Source organism: Coloeus monedula (genome assembly GCF_965178545.1).
Source record: "Coloeus monedula genome assembly, chromosome: 3".
Classification (NCBI taxonomy): Eukaryota; Metazoa; Chordata; class Aves; order Passeriformes; family Corvidae; genus Coloeus; species Coloeus monedula.
Window position 1 is genome coordinate 76,405,846 of NC_138783.1, and position 21,695 is coordinate 76,427,540.

General features: G+C 38.2%; 1 protein-coding gene across 1 annotated transcript in view; it reads left to right on the top strand.

Moving 5' to 3' along the window:
* Nucleotides 1-7,539: 7,539 nt before the first annotated feature.
* Nucleotides 7,540-21,695, top strand: part of GPC5 (glypican 5) — a gene marked incomplete at both ends in the record, with an annotated part of 614,716 nt that continues 600,560 nt past the window's right edge. The window contains one exon of the mRNA XM_082277454.1: nt 7,540-7,705. Within this exon, the coding sequence (XP_082133580.1) occupies nt 7,540-7,705 (166 nt within the window). The remainder of the gene's footprint in view (nt 7,706-21,695) is intronic.

Here is a 21,695-nt window from a genome sequence, read left to right on the forward strand (position 1 = left end):
CCAGTATTGCTGTCTAGCTTAAGATAAATTATAAAGAGGCTCCTTTACAAAGTGCTAGTTCAGAATCAGTAGCATTATTATTTAAAACAGCATAGCTGACAGCATCCCTGCTCCATATTGCAGGATTATACGGTTAGGAGAGATGACAGCTATCCTGACCAAGAAAAAGGAGGGAGAGAATAGTCAATCTGTTTCTTGAAAAGAGGCAGAGGTGAGCATGTAGACAGTCTTTAAACTGAGACTTACCCAAGTGTTTATGTACATAAAAAGGGAAGTGCTTTTGTTTGGGTGTGGAAATAAAGGATTTAGTGAGTACTGGAGCTCGGTAAAGCAAGATGATAACTTCTTAACAGAAGAGCAGGTGCTACTTTTAGCTGTCTTTTCAGTCCTTGCAGGAACACTTAATAAACACAACACTTGAACAGGATGAAAAAGGTTGTGAAAAGTGTTAGTCCTAGAAGTCTGGAGAAAGTGTAAAGATAAATGTGTAGATGTGAGACCAGAAACTCCTGGTGATGACTTTTTCCAGCTTTTTGACCCCCAAAAATATGACTGGAGAGATGGAACATTACTCCACAGGTTTTTCATGTTCTAGAGAAAAGGAAAATGTAGAATTTATTTTTGTTGTCCAGTGTTGGAAAACTACAGTTTGTCTATTTTTGATGAAATACTTGTATTATGCCATCCTGAACTAGTATGGGTACTCTGTTACTGTTTTCTTTCCTGGCTTGTTTTTCATCTGGATTGTTATTACCATGCTTTGTTCTTGAAACTTCTGTAGTTTATGGTGGAAACAGCACTGCAGGACAATCACCGGGAATGCAGCCTTGCAGTACAGCTTGGCCTCCAAATCAGAATGAGGTAAAGAGCAGTTTGAGAAGACACAGTCAATGAAATCATACAGTGACCCAAAGTTACATGCAAGTGCAGTCTGGGTGTAGCATTTTGTTTCTGTACAGTTGAATGTTTGTTACATGCTGATGAAGTTCTGTTTGGGGCTGAAAAAAGGGAGGAAAGGATTTGAAGAGTCTTTATAATGTGCAAACTTATTAAGACCCTTCATTTTTATTTCCTTCTGTCTCCTGGAGGAGACAAAGGAACAAAAATAGCCCTGCTGATCAGAATTTTTTTTGTCAGTTTTGGTTGCTGAATAGCATTATATTGTCTTAGCAATATTTCATCAAACAACATATACTAGCAAAGTGAAGCAAAAAAAAAAGTATCAGTTCAATACCTACCCTCACTTTTTTTTTTTTTTAAATTAAGACTTTGGAACTAATTTCCTTATATTACTAAGTCATCTAAGACCTGCACTTGAAGACAAGGCTGGAATATAGTTAGAGATACAATATTTACTGGAGAACCCCCTTAGCTTTTCTTCTAAGCCTGTAAAATTCTTTCCAAGTATGTTCTGTGATCACTTTTCACTATTTTAAACAATATTTCTATTATTTTAACATTAATTGTTGATAAATTTTACTGAAACCAGGTAGTACCAAGATTAAACTTATATGCTTGTATTATCTACACAGTATACCAGAACAGCCAGTGGATAACAGGAGACTAACATCTCAAAGTATTTACATGCTGCACTGACTAATTCTTGTTCCTACAATGGACTCCTAAGTTGCACACATGTAATGTATAGCTTCCATGAAATATATATTCATGCTATTGGCAAGACAGGAAAAACAAACCACTCTGAGACCTTCATCCAGGACTAGTCAGCTCATTCATGGGGATCAGTTTGGTTTCAGTTTGTGAAAGATTTTGTGTCTATGTAGGAAAAAAAAGCAAGTCTTTTGTGTGGTAGTAAGATGTAGTAGGAAAATTTGTTGTACCTATGTATCTTCTTAAGCACACAATTCTTTTTTTCTTTAATGAGGACCTTGGTCTTACTTTTTCCAGATACTGGTCTCATTTTGCTGTTTAATACAAAATGAGAAATAAACTTGAAGTATGCTTCAAAAGTAGTTCAGGGATAGCAATATTCATGAAACCTTGTGTAGTGAATGGCTTTGGTATTCACATGATTTCCACTTGAAGATTTTTCCTATAACTAAGGCATTTTGGATATCTCATACCTATAACAGCAGAGAAATACCTATTAACAAATAACTGTAGGCATTAGGCACATAGGCATTAATGTCATTACACAGTGTGATTTTTATTTTTTAAAAATGAAATATAAGATTGGAAATTGACTTCATATTGTGAATTTCATTATCAAGTTAATAACGTTTTTGTGTGCTGATGGAAATTGTGTCCTGACAAATACAGACTGATCCATAAAAAGAGCACATGGTATGGTTCAGCAGGAGGTTCAACAGCCTTTGAATAGAAAGCTGTGGCTGTATTTTGTGTATTTATAATTCAGGAAAAGATTAGTGCTAGCGTTTTTATATTAAATTATTGGTCATGTGTAGAAAGGGTATCCCACTTGGTAGACTGGTGTTCTGGTTTTCCCCAGACCAGCTGCTACAACTACTACAGTGCATGTTAAGATAACATCAGAGACTTCATTGCATAGCCTTTGCACTTAAAAGTACATTAATATCTCACATGTTCACTTGGCAGAGGTGGGAAAGTTTGGATCTGTGTCAAGCAGACAGAGACAACCAGTCACTTGAATCTTGAATGTATGAATGGTATTAAAGAAAATGAAGGTGACTGCATTAATTTTCTTTGATACTTAGTCACATCAGGTGTAACAGAATTACTGTGTTGTGGTCTGAATTGGAGATCTGGTAGGAATTCTTTAACTTAGTGTGTTAATTCAGAGGGGACCTAGTGGTGAGGTAGGTCACCTGTCCAACACTGACAGCATGTAGCTGCTAGTAATCTAAAAATAAATGCCTGGGAGTTGTTACTAATGGAAACTTAAACCTTTACTGACTTTCAGGAGTGCCTAGGTCTGTGCTGATTTTTAAAATGAAAAGAAAACAAAAGATTAAGAGTGTTCCCCCCAGAATATCTAAGGAAGTCTCCATGGAAACAGTGTACCTAGCAGTAAGGAGAAGTACTTTTGAAAGTAAATGGCTGACTGCTGTGTTATGTTTGAAGTATAAATTATTAAATGAATAGAACCTTTTTGAAAATAGATGTGCAATTATCTTCTGGATACAGTACTCTGAAGTTAGTACTGGAATTTGGAATTAGTGTGAAGAACAGAAGCTGTGCCTGTGCAGGCAGGATCCCAGGTGCACTTCTGCACCCTTTTCCCTCTTACTTTAAGGGGGAAGGCAGTACTGCAGAGCTCGGGGGCGGGGGGGTGGTGGTGTATGACGGGGAGAGGACCTTTCCCCCACTCCATGTCCCCAAGCCGAGGGTGCACCTGCGGAGCCGGGGGCGGTCGGGCACTCCCCGGGAGCAGCGGCAGCAGGCACTCACAGCATCTCTCGGGTCTGCCTGCCAGCGGCTTTTCCTGGGTGACGGCGGCCGGCTGATTTCACTGGGAAGATGAAGAGCATGTGGAGAGTTATGGAGAAGCCGGGAGCTGGGACAGAAGGCATGATGGGACCGTAATGCGCGGGGGAAGCCTCAGCTGGAGTTTAGATTGGAATAAAAGTTAATGGAAGAATAGCATTTGCTGCGTGCTTGGGAGCAGGAGGAGCAATGCTGGTTCTGTGATTCCTGAAGATGTCCCTGCTCATCACAGGGGAATTGGACTAGAGGACTTTTAAAGGTCCCTTCCAACCCAAACTTAACTATGATTGTAATGTACTCCTCTCTGGTCGGCATCTGCTTCCCCAGTGTTCTCGATCTCATCTGCCCCTACCTGAGTTCTCAGCTGACAACTCTTTGTTGTTGCAAGCATGAAGTAATAATGCAGTTTTCTCATCAAGATTTCAAAAAGATTTTGTTAAAATTCATATTTTTTTCCTTCTTTAAAAAAAAAAATCAAAATATCCCAACCAACATTTTTGAGAATTTATCTCAAAATCAGGTAAAACTTTTGCAAGACTAGTATCAACTCTTTCAGCTCTACTTTTAATGAACCATTAGATGAATTAGACTTAAGAGGCGTGTGTGAAATTTTACTGACCTCACTAAGTTTATGGGATTGTTGGTAAGTGTGGCATTGTTATGAATGCAAATGCTGTGTAGCTTTTAGTCCTACTTTACTAGCTTAATTGTCCCAACCTAAAATAAGAGAACTGTTCAGGGTTGGTTTTTTTTCTTTTTGGTTGTGGGTGGGTTTTTTTTGTTTTTTGTTCTTGGTTTTTGTTTTTTTGCTTACTATCTATATAATCATTATAATAGTTCTGCATAACTGAAGAAAAAGTGGGTTTTGTTTTGTTGTTGTTCCTCCCCATTCTGTTGCTGTAACTTCAAGAAGTTCCATTTCAGTGCTAGGATCCCTGCTCTTCTCAAAGCTATGTAAAAATTAAAAGGATAGTATCAGAACCAAGAACTTACAGAGAGCATATATTAGACCAGAAATAGAATTTGGCACTGAAAGATGATGTGAACATACTAGTCAACACAGACGCTAGTCTGTGTTCTTAATCAATAGAGAACTTCCTTAACTACTGTGGTATGCATAAAAATAATAGTCAAAACACTTATTCTTCTAAATCACACTTCAGATCTTTTTTTACTATGAGGCAGCTTAGTAGATGTTTGAACTACTTTCAGGTACATGAGACAAAATGGAATATAGCATAAAAGTATTTGATCATTCCAGAACTTGGAGACAGATGCTGTAGTCCTTTGGAAGTGGAAACTCCTCTTTGCATCCTGAGATGGGACCACTTAGAAGGATATGCAATCGAAGCAAAGCAACTTGTGTTTGATACAATAAGGAATGTGAGAAAAGTGAATGTGGTCAAAGCAACAGGTTGGAAAGGGTTATTTTTGCAGTAGTTCTCTGAAGGGAAAGCAGGAAAGATGGCACAGCCCTATGAAGTGTTTTCAGTAGTTACAAGATGACAGTCCAAAGGAGAATGTCATTTGTGTAGATGAGAAGGAAACTTAGCTGTGTGCCAAAAATAATAGAAGCTTCATTTTAGCTTGCTGTGATTTAGATAAATTTAAGATCCTCCTCTGGCATTGCACCAGTGTTTCAGGTAGTAGAGTGGTACTGTTTGTGATTAGGGAAAAGAGGCAAAGGGAGAACTAGTGGAAGGGGTATTCTTAAGTCATCTTGTGCTAACAGCACAGTCCTTTCAACTCAAGTTCAGACTGAAGTTCCAGCCTGGCCAGTACAACAGGACAAGAACAGCAGCCACACTTTGGCCACCTGCCATCCCATGGAGGTACATCTGCATGGCTGTTATCAAAGCATTCCCAGGCACAATACAGTAAGGTGATAAGCAGTATACCACTACAGCAAGCAGCAAAAGCAAAATATGCTCACTAAAAAGCACTGGACTCAAAATACAGTCACAAAAGTGAGCCCCATGGCAAGTGCTGACCCTGCTCATTACTAACTAAACAGCACTAGCAAATATAAATTCAATTTAGTATATCCCAGAATAATTAGTTCATGAAACTTGTTAGCTAAAATACACATTTTAAGACTAAAATCAGGGAAGCTTTGAAGCATAAAACATGAAAATAAATTCAATCTCCTAATTAAGGCAAAAAGAATTATTTCCTTCACACTTCCTATGCTAAAGTTATTAACAAAAAATAAAAATCAAAAAATCAGCTCTCCAAATCCCCAAACAAACAAAAACCCATTTCACCTTTTGGGCTAAACTAGAATCTTACTCATTGTGTAAGAGCTAGTTAAAACATGTACATTCAATATCTTACCAAAAACCTCCCTTTTCCCTTAGCCTGCAGAGTTGGAGGATAGAGGTTTCTCTGAATTGCTATTAGTGGAAGATGTGAGAAAGTACTGGTTCAAATTGAAGCAATGGGGTTCTAGAGATTTCCCAACATCATTTGTTGCTGTAGGCAAACTTCCATGTGGTTGCGAGGTAAAGAAGATATCTGTAAGTAGGAATACTTATCTGTATTTCTTTACTTGCAAGAATTTTTCCCTGAATACTAATACTTTCTTTTCCTATGTTTACTGTGAGTGCTGCACATCTTGTATTAGGTGTTGAGGGTGGCATTTCATCATTCCTAGAACTTGCTTTACCATCTTTAAGTTGCTGAATAAAATCCTATGTTCTCTGGCTCCCATGCTCAGGTTGTTTTCCTTAGTGGTATGTTTCAATATTTTAAAGAAGTGTTTTGTTTAAGAAAGAGTATTTTACTGACTGACAAGAAGTTCACTGCCTACTATCGGCTTCCGCACAAGACATTGCAGTTTTTTTATTCTTTTTTTAAATCTAAACCAAATCTTTTTATTTGCAGTAGGACTCACTGTTTTCTCTACCCCCCCCCCTTCCCCTCCCTCCTTTTTCTTCATGGGAGGCCTAGAATGTCTTTCGCTGTAGTTTGCTTTATCTAGAAGATTGTAACCTGTCATCAGTGTTCACTCTTTATACATCAAAGTATAAGAACAGTAGAACAAATTCTGTTAAAGGACATTTCATATCATGTATGTTGGAGCTTGCTGACAGAGGGAAGTTGCCAAGCCCAGGAATACGATGATTCAGAAATACTAGTCCTCTCCCCCTCTTACGAACTGTCATTCAGTAGACTGGATAATGACATTGTTTTATTGCTTTGCTCAGTAGTGAAGTGGTTGATCTCTAGTGCAAATTTTAATAACTTATGTTTCAGTTTGTTAACTGTATTCAAATGAATGTGTGGAATAATCCATACTTAGAACTGGATTTGCAATCTTGTGTAGAAATTGCTGGCATGGATTAAAGTTTTCTTTTAAATTGAAAGCTTTATGTTTTACAGTGCTGAATGACCACTGGCAGCTTCAAAACGCACTAAGAAAAAATTCTGGCTATAAGGGGCAAGGTGTGACATTTAAAACTTGTGCATGGAGAGGATTCTTGATTTTGGATCAAGGAAGCTGTTCTAAAGATAACCTGATGCATCCCAGCTGCTTCCTTGGCTGCTCTAACAGTTCCCATCGGACTTCAGCTTGTAGACAGGACAGGGTTTTGTAAATTGGTCCCGTGTCACTTTCGCATCGGGAAACTGAAACATCTGAAGATGCCTTGAAGACTGCCGAATTCTTGGAAACTTTTCTCAGAAAAACAAAAGTTCAAGTCAAACTGAATGGCGTACCTTACTGACAGTGTGAAGCCTGTTGCTAGTAGTTCCCTAAAGCGCTAGAAGTTTATTTTTTTGCCCTTTTTTTGCGTGTTTATGGGTCGAAATTGCTCCTTTACCATGCCATCGCTTCCTGTGCCTGTGCGTTTCTCTTACGCAGCCCGCACTCCCAGCACCCCGGGTGTACGTGGGGGGATCTCCTCCCCAAACAGCCCATGCCCAGCCTCAGCCCCAACACAGGCGCTGGACAGCGCCCTCCCGCTGCCGCCCCGGGCGTGGGGGCCCCTCCTCGGGCGGGGGCCGGGCCGGGGGAGGGTCCCGGCGGGGGCGGCGGGCGGTGCCTCCCCCCGCGGCGGCGGCTCGGGGCGCCTCGGCCGCGCTCCCTGCGGCAGCTGGTGGCGGGCGCGGGCCATGGGGGGGAAGAGCCTCCGCCTCGGCTTCCTGAGCCTCGCCGTCCTGCTCCTGGCCGCCGCCTCGGAGGGTGCGGAGCGGCCGCCGAGCTGCGAGGCGGTCCGGAAAGTTTTCCAGCTGCGGCGGCTCGGCCCGCTCGGCGGCGTCCCGGAGTTCCCGCGGGCAGGTAAGGCAGAGCTCGCGGGGCAGGGGGCACCGGGAGCGGCGGGGCCGGCAGGTTTGAATTTGGTGCCGCCGGCGGCGATGGGTGGGTGGTGCTGGCGGCGGGGCTGGGCCCCGCGGGCACCTCGGGTCCTCCGCTGGCTCCGTAGCGACATCGGGGCTGGGTGAAGGGGGGCTCCCTGGCCCCTCACTCAAGAGAGAAAACGCTCTTCTCGGGCCGTGGGCACTGGAGCACCCCGACACCTGCCTAAAACCCCCTTGTGCCCAGCCACTTCCACTCCGTATCGCGCACAGCAGAGCGAGCCCGCTTCAGCTGGTGTCATCCTGCTTCCGGGCGGCCGTGGGCAGGCACTGGTCCATCGGTGCCAGCGCGAAGCCTGGAGGCTGGGGAGAGCCACCGAACTGCGTCTGGGGCTGCTGGAGTTACTCTGCTCTGAAATGAGAATGACTTACACGGCTGCAAGTGGTCGGGCTGCGCATTTTCTGTACTGGATATCTGCCTGTCGCTGTAATGGAATAAAATTCCTGGGAAAGTAGAATCTTTATTGCAATTTGAGTATATCTAGCATTTGTATCAATAATGAGATTTTTTTTCTTTTTTTAAGCAGTTACTGAATGACGTTGCAAAGCACGCATATAATAAGGTATACGTTTTTAGATTTGAGGTTTTGTTTTCAGGTTTGTGAGAACCTCAGTTGAACTGAGGGAATTAAAATGCAAGTATTTTTGTGATCAGCGATATAGGATGAGAAAATAACTTTTTTTTTTTACACATCTGTAAAGCGTGTTCATGTTTGGATGACAAGTTAACTAGTAAATGTGAGTTAGTGCATTTTTTGGCAGAAAATGCAACAAAAGCTGAATTAATGTCCCCCTCACTAAAATATCAATAGCTACCCTCATACTTTTTTTTAAAGTTAATCTGTATAGTTTTTATTAACTCTGCAAGTTGAGATAAGGCGTACTAGTTTTATTTTAAAGGAATCCCTCCAATATTAAATATGACAGATGATTCTTAACACAGTCAATATTGTAGTGTATAGTTTATACAGAGTACTGTATTTAGGTTACTAGTAAATTTATCAACATGCATTGTTGTCTTCCTGCATTGTCTTAACCTAAAGATTTTATAGTTGTCTTTGATAAGAAAGAAAATTAACAATTCAGTTGGAAGCCTGATGAGACAGGTACTGTACAAATGAAGGTGTCTGGAAAGTGAAATCTGAGTTAAAGAGATTAGGTTTTTTTTGTGCTGATTGTTTGTCTGAATAGTATCAGTATGAATGATATGGTATCACTTTATCTATGTTCTTCTCATTCCATAGCCTAGTGTAATTATTATGCTTTCTCTGTCGTTGTCATGTATTTTGATTACTATACCATTCATGTGTGTGGTAGGGATAGGGAGGAAATATGTTGACTCAAGAGAAAAGAACTATAGTACCTTATGTATGTTTCTTTTGCTCTGCTCCTCTGATTTCCTCCTTTCCCCTGTAATATCTTTTATACCACCACTCACTTTCTTCTTTTGATTTTGATTTTTCTGCATTTCCTGTTCGAAGGGAAAGCTGTGTTTGAATTGTAAGAATATAAAAGAATTCCTTTCTCTGCTGCTGCCCTTGCAAACAGTGGGCAGCAGGAGGTGTGGTACAGCTGCATGGTCCGCAGCCTTTCACTCTTTGAAGGAATTATATTTCTTTGGGCAGCCAGAGTTCTTGCTCTGAATAGCATTGATCTCAGATATCATGAAACAAATAATTGCAAACAGTAAAATCTATCCAGAATTGGCAATGACAAGAAAATGGGGATTAAATGAGCATTTTAGAAGGTTTAGGTGCAATTAAAGGTATTTCTAGGCTGAAAGCATAATGTGAAAAGAAATGTCACTTTTTGCTACTGATCTTCTATATTAAGCCTTCTTTTGAGGCAAGATGTAAAAATATTTTAAAACCTTTTCTGATGGCACTTAGAAATGTGTTTGTATACAAGACACACACATGCACCTATACAACGCACATTTTTTGTAGGTGTCTAAGCTGCCTTTGTAAGGTTTAATTTGGGTGCTGAAATGTGGGCATCTGGCAGCATTTAAATTTTCTTAGGGTTTCTGTAGCATTCCCAGTGGGGCTGAGACATACAATAACTCTGGGAAACTTTCTGGTAGTGCAGTGTGTGGTGGGTGGGATACCTCTGGCATCTCAGGGGCTCCTTGTGGGCAGCCACAATGCACAGCCAATGCAGCTTGTGGAATCTTGGAGCTACTCCGTTGTCAAATGTTGGTGGTGTCTTCAGAACAAGTTGCATAAATGCCTCCACTGCACTGCCTCTGTGTCTTTATTTTAATGATACCTTAGACATAACTTGTTTAAGAACACTTTCATTTAAATGTCTTAAGCTGAATCTTTGGGGTGGAGTAGGATCACCAGCTGAAAAACAGCAGAAATGCTGGTTGATGTACGGATTTGTATACAGTGGAAGTCAATAAAATTATAGGGCTTATATTGACGTTGTTTTCATTCCATGTATTGAAAAAAAGGCTATACCATTTACATTTCTTCTCTTCTTAGTAGGAATAAAAACTAAGAAGCCTTATATCAGTAAATCATGCAAATTCTAGTTCTGGAGATTGCCATGTGTCTGTATTTTGAATATATGTTAGCTCAAAAAACTACGCATTATTTTATATAATTAGTTTTGCAGCTATTGTATAAAAGTTGTGTATCTTTAAGGGAGAAAAATAATACCTGTGTCATCCTCTGCAAAAATGACACACACACATATATATATATATACGAAGGTGACGTTGAAGGATATGGGAACTACAAATTCGAGTTTGTGTTGTCATTCACATAGCGCAGGATATCATATGTTGAAAATGGTAACTAATAATCAAGATAAATTAATATATTTACCAATCCCCAGATACTTATTGCTACCCCTAGAAATCAAGACATTTGACTAATTGTTCTCAGTCTTTTGTAAAAGAGATTTGGGAACTATAGTACAGACTTGTGCTCAGCACCATCACATGCTTTATTGGAACATTTATCACTTTTCGTACTGATTTTAAATGTTAGTTGCAAAAATACTTTGGTTTTTTCCTGTCTGGTTCTGTGCTACAAGTACATTTTTGGTGGGACTGTACAGAATAACCTCAGTAATTAAAAATCTAAAAGACACTTTTTTGCTGTATGAAGAATGCTGTATGAAATATGCAAAGCATGAAATAAGTATAAAAAGGACTCATAGGTTAGGTTTGGAGTTTTTTATTTTATTTCTGTGGATCAATATGATTTGGATTATTTGAAAAAAAAATTGTTGTCTGCAAAATACTCTTTAAAATATTTTTATTTCGTATGTTCAAGGTATTATATATCCATTATGGTACTGTAACCTAAGCAACTTCCTTGAAAACTTACACTCTTTCACCCCATATATGCTAGTAAATCTAGAGCTTTTAGCTGATTTCAGCAGCTCATTTTTTTTCAGACAGATTAAATGGGAGCGCTGAACTCTTATTATCTTGGTTGCAAATAATATTTCTTCTCTGGTTTCCTTCTCTCGGAATACGTAGGACAGAGAAGTTGTGGATCCCCAATCCCTGGAAGCGTTCAAGGCCAGGCTGGATGGGGCTTGAACAACCTGGTCTAGTGAAAGGTGTCCCTGCCCATGGCAGAGGGCTGGAACTAGATGTTCTGTAAGGTCCCTTCCAACCCAAACCATTTTATGGTACAATTCTAGCACCAGCAGAATAGGATGGCTGGTAAACCATTCACTCTTGCCTTCTTGACAGAGAGCCTCTGGTATGTATGTCAGTGAACAAGCTTCCAGGCTTCTGTTTGCACCAAAAAGCTGAATTCTGTGGCTTATTGAAAAATGTTACATTTGCTGTCGCTGTAGAATCAAACAATTCCCAGTGAAGTGGGGGAAAAAAGTGCTGAAGATATTTTTTTCTCAGCAGTTTGGTTGGTTGGTTGGTTTCTGTGTGTTTGCTTTTTTGGTTTTGAGGTTTTTTTGGGTTTTTTTTCAGGACCCAATCTAGGCTTCCTATCAGCAAACATTGGGAGATCACGTGTGCAATTATGAGAACAAGAAACGTAAAAGAGTGAAGACTGTGATTAGTATACATTTTAATGCAAAGGCTTTTTGATAGAGAACCATTATGAATATGAAATTGAGTAAATGAGAAAAACTGTGCTAGAAGGATGAGATAATGTCAGAAGAAGTTGGTCTGTGGTGCTATTGTTAAGTCAAGTTAAAATATTCTTGCTAATTCCCCTTAAAGTAACAATAGAAGTCAGTTTAAATCTAGCAGGTTAGTTTACTGCAATTCCAAGATCATATTTGAATTTTAATTTGGGTTTCTAATATAATTTACATTCGGGTAATTTGTATTTTGGTTCTACCTCAAGTCAAATTAGTTTGGTTTTTTTTCTGTTTGGTGTGTGCAAACAGGGACACTTCTTACTCTGTTTGTTTAATGGACATTCAGAGCTCTGGAAAAGGATTCAGTCAGAGACAGAAAGTGAATTGCTCTGTCAAATCAGTTACTGATGTTCATTATATCACATCTGTTTTTGTAAGGACCTCTGCCAACAACGTAATTTTGTATGTGTGTCAACATTTCACCTCTGAATCCACAAAATGATCACTGTTAAAAAAACTTGACAATGTTTTGAGATTAAAATCAACAAAAAAATTGGCTCAACTATGTAGCAGTTCCCCTATCTCTATCTCCAATCTTTCAGTTTCTCTAGGAAGTCATCAGTGCTCAGTAGTCTTAGGACTTGATCTGACTGGGTTGACCTGAAAGGTGGTGCTGCTCAATAGAAGATAGAGGACTGACTCCTGACTCTCATGGTGAGTGGAATAGACAGGTTCATGTCTACATTGCTAAAGGCTGGTGTCCTGTAGAAGGAATGGTCTTTCCTCACTCAATGGAATTTGCTCTTGAATCTTCCTGAGAACCAATATGATGCTTTTGTAACACCAAGACACTGTAGGTTCCACTGCCCTGAAATTCAAGCAAAATGGGAAGGCTTTTGGACAGGATGAAATGTTTTGCTCTGTGAGCTGTAGCATGGGTGTATGGAGGGATGGCTTCACCTTGCTGGGGTGCCTCCTAGTAGGCAGGAGGATGATCTTGGACTATATAAGGAAGGAGCCAAATTGTACTACAGTTGTCTGGAGTGTCCTTTGAAGGCAGTGTATAGAATGCACCATCTCGTGAAGTGCAGGTGAGAGAAATACTGGTGCCTTCTGAACGGAGCCACAGAAAGAAGTGAGGTGATAGTTCAACAGTGTCAACAGTCAGGGCCAGGTGCTCGAGGCTGATCCCCATTTCTTTTACTGAGCAAAACTGAAGTGCTTTGCAACAATCATAACGATAGCAAGTAATGCTTAACCAGAGTGGTGCTTGTAACAAAAGTAAGTTAATAAATATTAAAGGATAAGCATGAGAAGGACTCATGTCTGATACAGGTTCCAAATCCATTTTGAAATAAACCACGGATTTGACAATTGCTTCCAAGCCATATGGCATTTCTGTGCTGGCTTTTGAAAGACTGTTTGTCGTGACAATCCTAAATTCTGGGATTTTTCAGACCTTGGATTTGATCTCTTGGAAGTCTAAGTATACAGGCAGAAATTTACCACACATCTGGCATTTTCTCTTCCTGGCAGTTAACGTCCTCATCCTGTCAGCATTTGTTTATATCAAGGTACTGAAAATAAGGATTTGTACAGCTGAGACCATGATTAAAAGTTTGAAATCAGGTCCAGATAGGTAAGCTTACACCTCAGAATAATTATGTTTTTCTTCCCAAACTGTCTTGCATAGATTCATCTAGATTGTTTTCAGTTCTAAAACCTTTCCTGTACCGTAACTGTTTACATCAATATATTTTTATTACACTCCCACTTATTTCACTTCTAGCTGTCTTGTGATCTTGTCTCAAAGTATATCACAGTGTAGAGCCATCAGAATTTGGTACTGAAAAGAGCCAATATGCCTTTTTGGAGTAGAAAGTGTTTTGTCCCTCTATTTCAAAATTGGTTATTGACAAAATAATTCTTATGGAAGATGGAAAGTTTTTTAGATGTGAAAACTCAGAAAATAATTGTGTGGGTTTTTTAGTATTGGTTGTACTGAAATGGATGGACCTGTTTCACTTTTTGGTTTATGTATCTTCTTCTGAAACATCTGTAAGCTGTTTCTTGTTCTCTAGATCGCTAAAGAAACAGCTACAAAACCACTCTGTGGGTTTTGAGCGACAATTTAATTTTTAGTCATTTGGGTTCTTTGCATGTTGTATTTGGTTACTTTTTCCTGGTCATTGAAAGCAGCTGTGTTTAATGAGCTGGATCAAAAGTAGGTCAATAAAAATACTGTATATGTACGTGATTAGCACATAAAGTTAAAAGTATAAAACAAAATTCCCTTAGGGTTGGGAAAGAGATCCACGTTCAAAAGATGCTGCTTAAAAAAGTGCTTTTCATAAAATCAAGGGAATAAAATAATACTGAAGAGTCATCTGAAACCATATACAAATATTCATTAATATTCATTATTTTCGGGTTTTGCTGAAAGTGTGTGTGTCTTCTTGAAGCTATACTAAAGTCCATAAAGCCTAGATAAAATTTCAGATTAGCTTCTGCTTTGCAAAAGGCTAGGTTTAAAAGCTAAGCATTGCCTAACAATTGTTTAAAATACTAAGAGTTTGGGTAATAGAGTTAATCTTTAGCTTATTTCATTTTAATATTGGACAAGTATTATGCATGTCTGTGCCTGTGTACACAGGAAACTGCATGTGAGCAGTTACCCCATATATTATTAGTTAGTAACTAAAATGTAGAAGTTGAAAGGTCATGTATATTGGAAAAATGGCGCAGTGGGTTTGTGGAAGATCCACTTTACTGAAGCTCATAGGGAAAAAGGAGAACTGTGCCTTTGAAAAATGAAGTTATTCTTGTGAAAAAAACATGTCAAGTTAGTAGGAGAATAAGGAATAGCACTCACAAGTTCTAATTTTTGCTTGGTTTGACAATTCAGCTACACACTTTTTGTTATGAAATTGTGGTTTGTTATATAACGATGCCATTGTCTAAAATGTTGCTGTATGCAACACAATGTTATTTGTGTTTCAGGCAATGTGATAATAACACTTGGCCAAGTTTTCTTACATTTTCAGTTCCAAGCAGAGGGAGGACATTCATATGTAATTATTATCTGCTAAGATTTAGAGGGTGAGGTAGGTCATCTTATATAGTTGGCAGTGGGGTGGGGTATTTTCCCAGTTTTTAAATACTCGGTAAAACAAAGCAAAATCCTTCCCAAATCCACACCAGCAATATTCTTCATTTGGAATAGTTGTAAGTCTCCTTATTTGGAGACTGGTATATGGTCTCATATGTAAGCTATATTGAAGTTTGAAGATGGAGCTGTTGTATTGCAGAGACTTTTGTACTGTACAAAATTGTATCATGTCTTTATAATAAATCACTCATCATAAAACTGTAAGTCCATAGTGATGTAAGGGAAGCAGAATATATCTGCTCAATAGTTTTCTTTTTTTCAGCCTTTCCAGAGTTATTTTCATTTTATGTAGTGAGTTTATTGAAGAGCTTGGTACTCATCCACTGTGTTATTGTCTGGAGTAGTGTGAACCCCTTACAGTTAGTGATGATGGGGTTGAAAGCCTCTGGGTGAGGATTAGGGGGATGTAAAACAAAGGAGATGTAGTGGGGGTCTTGCTACTGACCACCCAGGCAGGGTGTAAGCGCTGATGAGTTATACTATAGGCGATTAAAAGAAATTTCACAATAGGTAACCCTTGTCCTTACGGGACATTTCAACATTCCAGATACCTGAAAATATTTGGGAATATCGTGCTGCTGTGATAAGCAGGTCTTGGAAATCCTTGCAGATTGTAGGAGATAACTTCTCATCACAAGTACTCAGCCAATGAGGAAAGATGACCTCTTAGACTTGCTATTTTTGAATAGAGGGATCTTGATCTACATTATTTCATGGGCACTCTGCCAAAGCTGCTGTTCATTACCTTCTGTGTGACTAGATCCTTCTCTGATAGTTTCAATCCAGAGGAGTGCCAGGCTTGGTTGATCTGTCTAGTTCCTGTGATAAGAACTTTTCCCCAGTCCTTGCCAAAAATCTTGCTTGAATCCTTCTGTGAGGTTTAAAATATCTTGTAAGAACCAGGGTCTTGCTTTAAAGAAGACTCAGTCCACTTCCTTTTCCTGACTTTTCATGGTATCAAATTCATACCACAATGTCATCCTCACTGGGATCTTCTTTGGTCCTGGGTCACCTTTTGTCATAAACCAGCTTGTCCATTCCATACCTTCAGTGATTTTCTTAACATGAAGAGCAACGTTCTTTCTTTTCTCCTCATCTTTACTGACAAGTTAATATCTATCCATTGATGCACAGTGGCCACTCAAGTTGTTTCATCATGTCTCAGTTATTCCAGCTGTATCTGGTTTTTCTGGGCATGTGCAGAGTTCCAGCTTTGCCTATTTGTTTTCCAGTGTTAAGGTTGTTATAGGAATTGTTGAATACAGCAGGTGCTGCTCTCAGAAATTCTTCCTGGGAGCTGAAGCATATCTGGATGCACTCTGAGAGTTCAGTAGTGAAATTCACTAGTGAAAACACACCCTCCCTATCCAAATTAAAAGCACTCATCCACCACTGTGGTGCTGACAGGTTAAAATTCAGGAGCCCCCTTTTCAACTGCAGAGAAGCAAGTTGTGAAATGAGTGCATGAATCTTCATTGAGACACTGCATAGTTCTGTTTCCTTTGTATTATGTTTTCAGCTCGTGAAAAAAAGCAGAAGAAAGTCTTACTGTAGACAATGCTTAATTAACCTAGATTAATTTCTCTTTTTCTTTGTCATTTCCTTCTAGTTCAGGCTACTGCTGTGTTTCTTATTCTGACAGATTTGTTGGGCTCTTATAATCATACTTAAAATTTTCTGAGGTTAGGAAGAAAGTAAGGCTATTTAGGCATATTAGGCTTCAAAATATGAAATCAAGAAACAGGAAAATTGCTAAGAATTGTGCTAGAAAATAAATATTTATAAATGTGTAAATATATAATTATGTTTAATATTTATAAAAGAGAGGTGCCTAGGATGAGTGGATCAGTGTTCTCAGGATGCCTTGGGAAATTGGAAGCGAGAGGAGTATATTGAGAATATTTGCTTCCAGTGTCTGGTAGAATAAAAGGATTTGGAAGCCAAAGTGATCCTGAGGAATCTCAGCAGTAATTGTAAACTGAAAGAGAACATTGAAGGAAGAGTAGCGAGCTCTTTTAAAAGTAATGTAGGATCAGTGGTTATTTCCTGGATATCTAGAAATTAAATAATCTATTTTGTGATTTTGTCTCTGTAAAATGTATGCAGCTTTGAGGGAAAGTCACATTCAGGGTTGTTCTGAGTCACTGTTTATGTCAGTTTCTTCAGTAGGTGCTAATCATGTTTCTTTAGAAAGATTTGTGTTGGGCAGGGTCAGGCATGAATTTGACATATAGTAAAATTTCTAATAGCCCTTGAGTTTCAGCAACATAGGAGTTAACAATTTAATCCAAATGTTAGTGTGATTAGATGAGTTGTTGAAATTATGAACTTGTGCCTAACTGTTCAGTTTGTTTCTTGAGGTCATCTGATTGCACAAAATACTCTCTTAACAGGGTATTCCCACTGCAGAGTCCCAAATTGGATGTACCTAAATTAATGATACATTAGTTATGAAACATAAGTTTGAGCAGCTGTATTAATAATGATGTAACAGATGCCTCAAAATTCATGTGTGTGAGTTAAAAAAATACCTCATTTTAGATTTCCAGTATCACAAGTGACCTCCTTTCCCCAATACTCTTTCTTCCTAAGTCATGCTGGTTTCTTTATGAAGATAAAAGACTTTACTGGAACAGCAAATTTTGAATTTTAATAAAAAAAAAAAGTGCTGCAAAGAATTGTGAAATTGCTTGGTTTGTCAATGTGAGACCAATAAACAAACTCTAATACCAATTGAAAAACTCTTATTGGGATTGGGTTATATGACTAATTCTTTCTTTTTGAGTTCTATGCTGATTTGTTTGAAAGTTAGGAAAAAGAAATGATATGCTCAAATAACTTTAAAAAAGTTGAAGAGGGAATCTATTTTTAAATAAGCAGGCATAAATTAAACATCTTCTTTTCTTTTTCTAGAAGACATCCTAAAGAACTTGTGCAAGGGATTAGAGAATATAGTAAGTCTGAAACTGGTGTGGCACTGAAATGTGTCCAGAGCAACTTAATAACTCTTCTACTATCTTCTCTCTTCAGTGTCTGTTACATGACTAGATAGCTGTCTTTTTTCAACGGTAGTTAGTTGCTTTGTGTTACATGCAGAAGATAACATTGCGTAACCAAATAGGAAAAAAGGCTGTTTTAATGCAATTCTGTGAACATGTTCTGTGAGTTCTATATTTCTATAACATTTCTATCAGTTCTATAAACATTTTTCCTCCTGATGTTTGTCAGGTGTATCACTGTTGGCAAGCTACAGGCTATACCTTGGCTTATCTTGTACTGTGATATTTTTTGTGTGATAAACTCTTTGGGAATAATGAAAAAACGCAGAGGGAAAACTGTGTTTCATACCTGTGGCTAGACCTTCCTGGTATTCTGAGTAAATGTTGCTGCAGGCTTATTTATCATTCCTTTAATTTTTTTATAGGTTGGTGGTATATTAGTCCAGTTTGCTGCTTGTTGTTTTAACAGTTTGCTATTTTACAATTCCCATCTACTGTATTTAATTTTTAAATTAATTAGTGTTCTGGTATTCTGAGTAAATGTTGCTGCAGGCTCATTTATCATTCCTTTAATTTTTTTATAGGTGGATGGGGTGGTATATTAATCCAGTTTGCTGCTTGTTGTTTTAACAGTTTGCCATTTTAAAATTCCCATTTACTGTATCTAATTTTTAAATTAATTAGTATTCAATAGATCAGCAAATTTATCTAATTATGAGTGAGAAGATTTAAAAGGATTAATGGAAATCTGCTGTGTTTTATTTCTGTAAACAATGTCAGCTTAGACCTAAGTTTTGCATTGGAGTTACCACAGTTGAAGTTATATGTGTTTTATAAACACGTAGCATAACTCATCCATGGAACGTGAAGTAGTAGCACAGATTTAATCCTTATATTTCTTGATTTGAGCTGTGCACTACTAACCTCTTCTGTTGACCCCTTCCCCTGAGTAACCTGCTGTCTCTTCCCAGAACCAAAGTGTGCTGAAGTCATCATCACTTCCCTGATAATAAGATTTAACTTTTAAACCAGTATCATAAGAGCTGCAGATGTAGGTTGCAGAAAACAAACTTTCCTGTAGTTCAGTTGCTCCTTCCCTGCTTTTTGTGGAGTTTTAGCTGCATTGCAGCAATTGCCCTCTGCAGACAGGCCTGTACCCAAAAGCAGCTAATCTGCATTACATTGCTCTTGGGTGATGCTACAGTTTCTACATCTGCTTTGATTTATATCTGGGTCTGTGATTCGAAATATTGTGGGGCATGCCATTGTTTTGTGAGGAGGAGTGGGATGAGAGGAGTCTTGACTACTTTGGGAGTAGGGACAGAACTGGGAATGTGGGAATGCAGGAATGCAGTAGGGATGGTCTACAGTGCAAGTGCCTCAATGTGGAGAGCTGGGAGGTTGGAGTCAGTTGGGTCAAAGGATTGAAACCTGGACTGGAGAAGTGTGAGGCATGCAGTGCAGATAGTGAGGGTGACTCTATACAGGCAGTCACGTGGATTCTGAGAGCAGTGGTGAACAGGATTTTTAATATTCATAATGAAAATCATTATAAGATGCTCATTACCTCCTGTTTCTTAGAGGCAGAAACTTTATTAAAGGCTGACTCTGACACAAAGCACCTTATTTCGCATGCATGATGTAAACACTAGAGTAGCTAATTAATAGATAATTTAATGGCTTGTTTTTTGCGGCTTTATTTTCACTCTTTGCTTGAATTGGAATGTCAGAGGATGGAATATCAAGGTTTTCACATGGCAGAAGATTTGTAAAAGCAGCCAGATGGATAAATTACTTTGTAAATTGTAAAAATGTGCGTACTGAAGAACATAGAAATTATATTTTAAAATAAATTATGAGGATAAATAGCCTTCAAAAGCATTAAACTATATGAGGAAAATAAGATACATTGTAGCAAATATAGCACTTAAAAAAAAGAGTTTCTTACTCTCAGAATTTCAGTGATTCATCCCTGCATTAGAGTTTTAACTTTCCATTGGGATAGTGGAGGTGTTCAGCTTCCTGCGCCGTGGCTTGTAGGTGTACCAGTCCCTGTGTGTTAAACTGCTATTGGAAATCACTTCAGAGTGATTTACGGGGGTATCACTTGCTTTAGTTAATTTCCACATCTGGAGGTTAAATTTTTAATTTTGCACGCCACCATGAAGGCAATGTCAGACTTGTAGATTCTGTGTTGTATTCTTAAAGTACCTACTGCTTTTCCTTTATCATAATGATACTGCTGCTAATGTCAGCAAAATGGATTTACTTCAAGGCATACATTTTTATCATGGGCAGTAAACCGTTCTTGTGTATAGAGTCAAACTTTTGTCTTCATAAATATAGAATTATATAAACTCCCAAGTAGCACTCCTTACTAAAATTAATTACTTTTGCTTGGAAACATCATATGACCTAAAGCGTGAAGCAGAAAAGATCCTTTAAAAATTGAGAGAAATTCTGTAGTCTTTAATACTGAAGGTTCAAACATATCCTCCTTTCCACACCTGCTTCATGATGGAAGGAGACCAGGAATTGTGAAGGTTGAAATCAGTGATGTTAGAAGGAATTATTCAGCAAATCAAAGACCAGATTATCTGCAATTAGCAGGGGAAATTTGTTTATTTGTCATGGGAATCAGATTACCTCTGTGTAATATTTTAAAGACAAGTATTCATCCAGGATTCTGATAACTCCATTTTTCTTAATAGCCCATATAAATTACCTATTTCATTCTGGTCTCATGCTTTTCTAAATGTGATTTCTAAGGAATCTTCTGTATCTTTTCTACCTGTCTAAATATGTGCAGTGGGTTGCTGCTTTAGGATTGGGATTGCTGTATGTAAATAATAACACCTTTTCACACTGTGCAGCTGAAGTGCTTCAACCGACACATGGATAAATGGGATATGAGTTTGCTATGATGTATTTAAACATTTCACCATTCTTCCAGAATGCTCCAATCCAGTCATTAGTAGCTTAACATTTTCCTTCTTAACTTTCTGAAATACATTATTTAAAACACCTAATTTACATAAGACAATTTATATTTAGGGTACAAAATGTGTAAAGCCTCCCTTTCCCCATAATTATATTCATACTTAGAATGATTTATCAGAAGAAAAAATAGGAAAGATTATTTTAAGGGAATGTTAAATCTTGTAGATTTACTGGTAGAAAAATAAAAGTTTAAGTACTAAGAGGTGATATAAGAGCTAAATGTGGCTACAGTCACAAGCTATATGGATTTAAGTTGATTTTTTAGTTGCTTACTTTTTTTTCCCAATCATAGTCTTCCTATTTTACCTATTATGAAGAAAGAGTGATGTTTATACACACAACTGCAGGATTAGAATTTAGTCTACAGGGCAGATTAAAAAAAATTTCTCAATATGTTTCCTAGAAATCTTGTCATATCTGTCCGTGAAACAACATACTTGAGAACAGAATTTGGATTGGAGTGTTAAATGTTGTATTAATATAATTCAAATTCTCATATATTTTCTTTCATCATATGTTTGTTCCTTGTATTAGAAAGCATTGTTTAGATAACAGTATTAAAAAAAAAAAAAAGATTTTGAATACCACATGATAACAAAGAAGGTGAATAATGCTTTTTGTGCTTGACTGTGATCCAGTTGTAAAGTTATAAAAGAACTGAATTGCCCCTCTGGGATTTC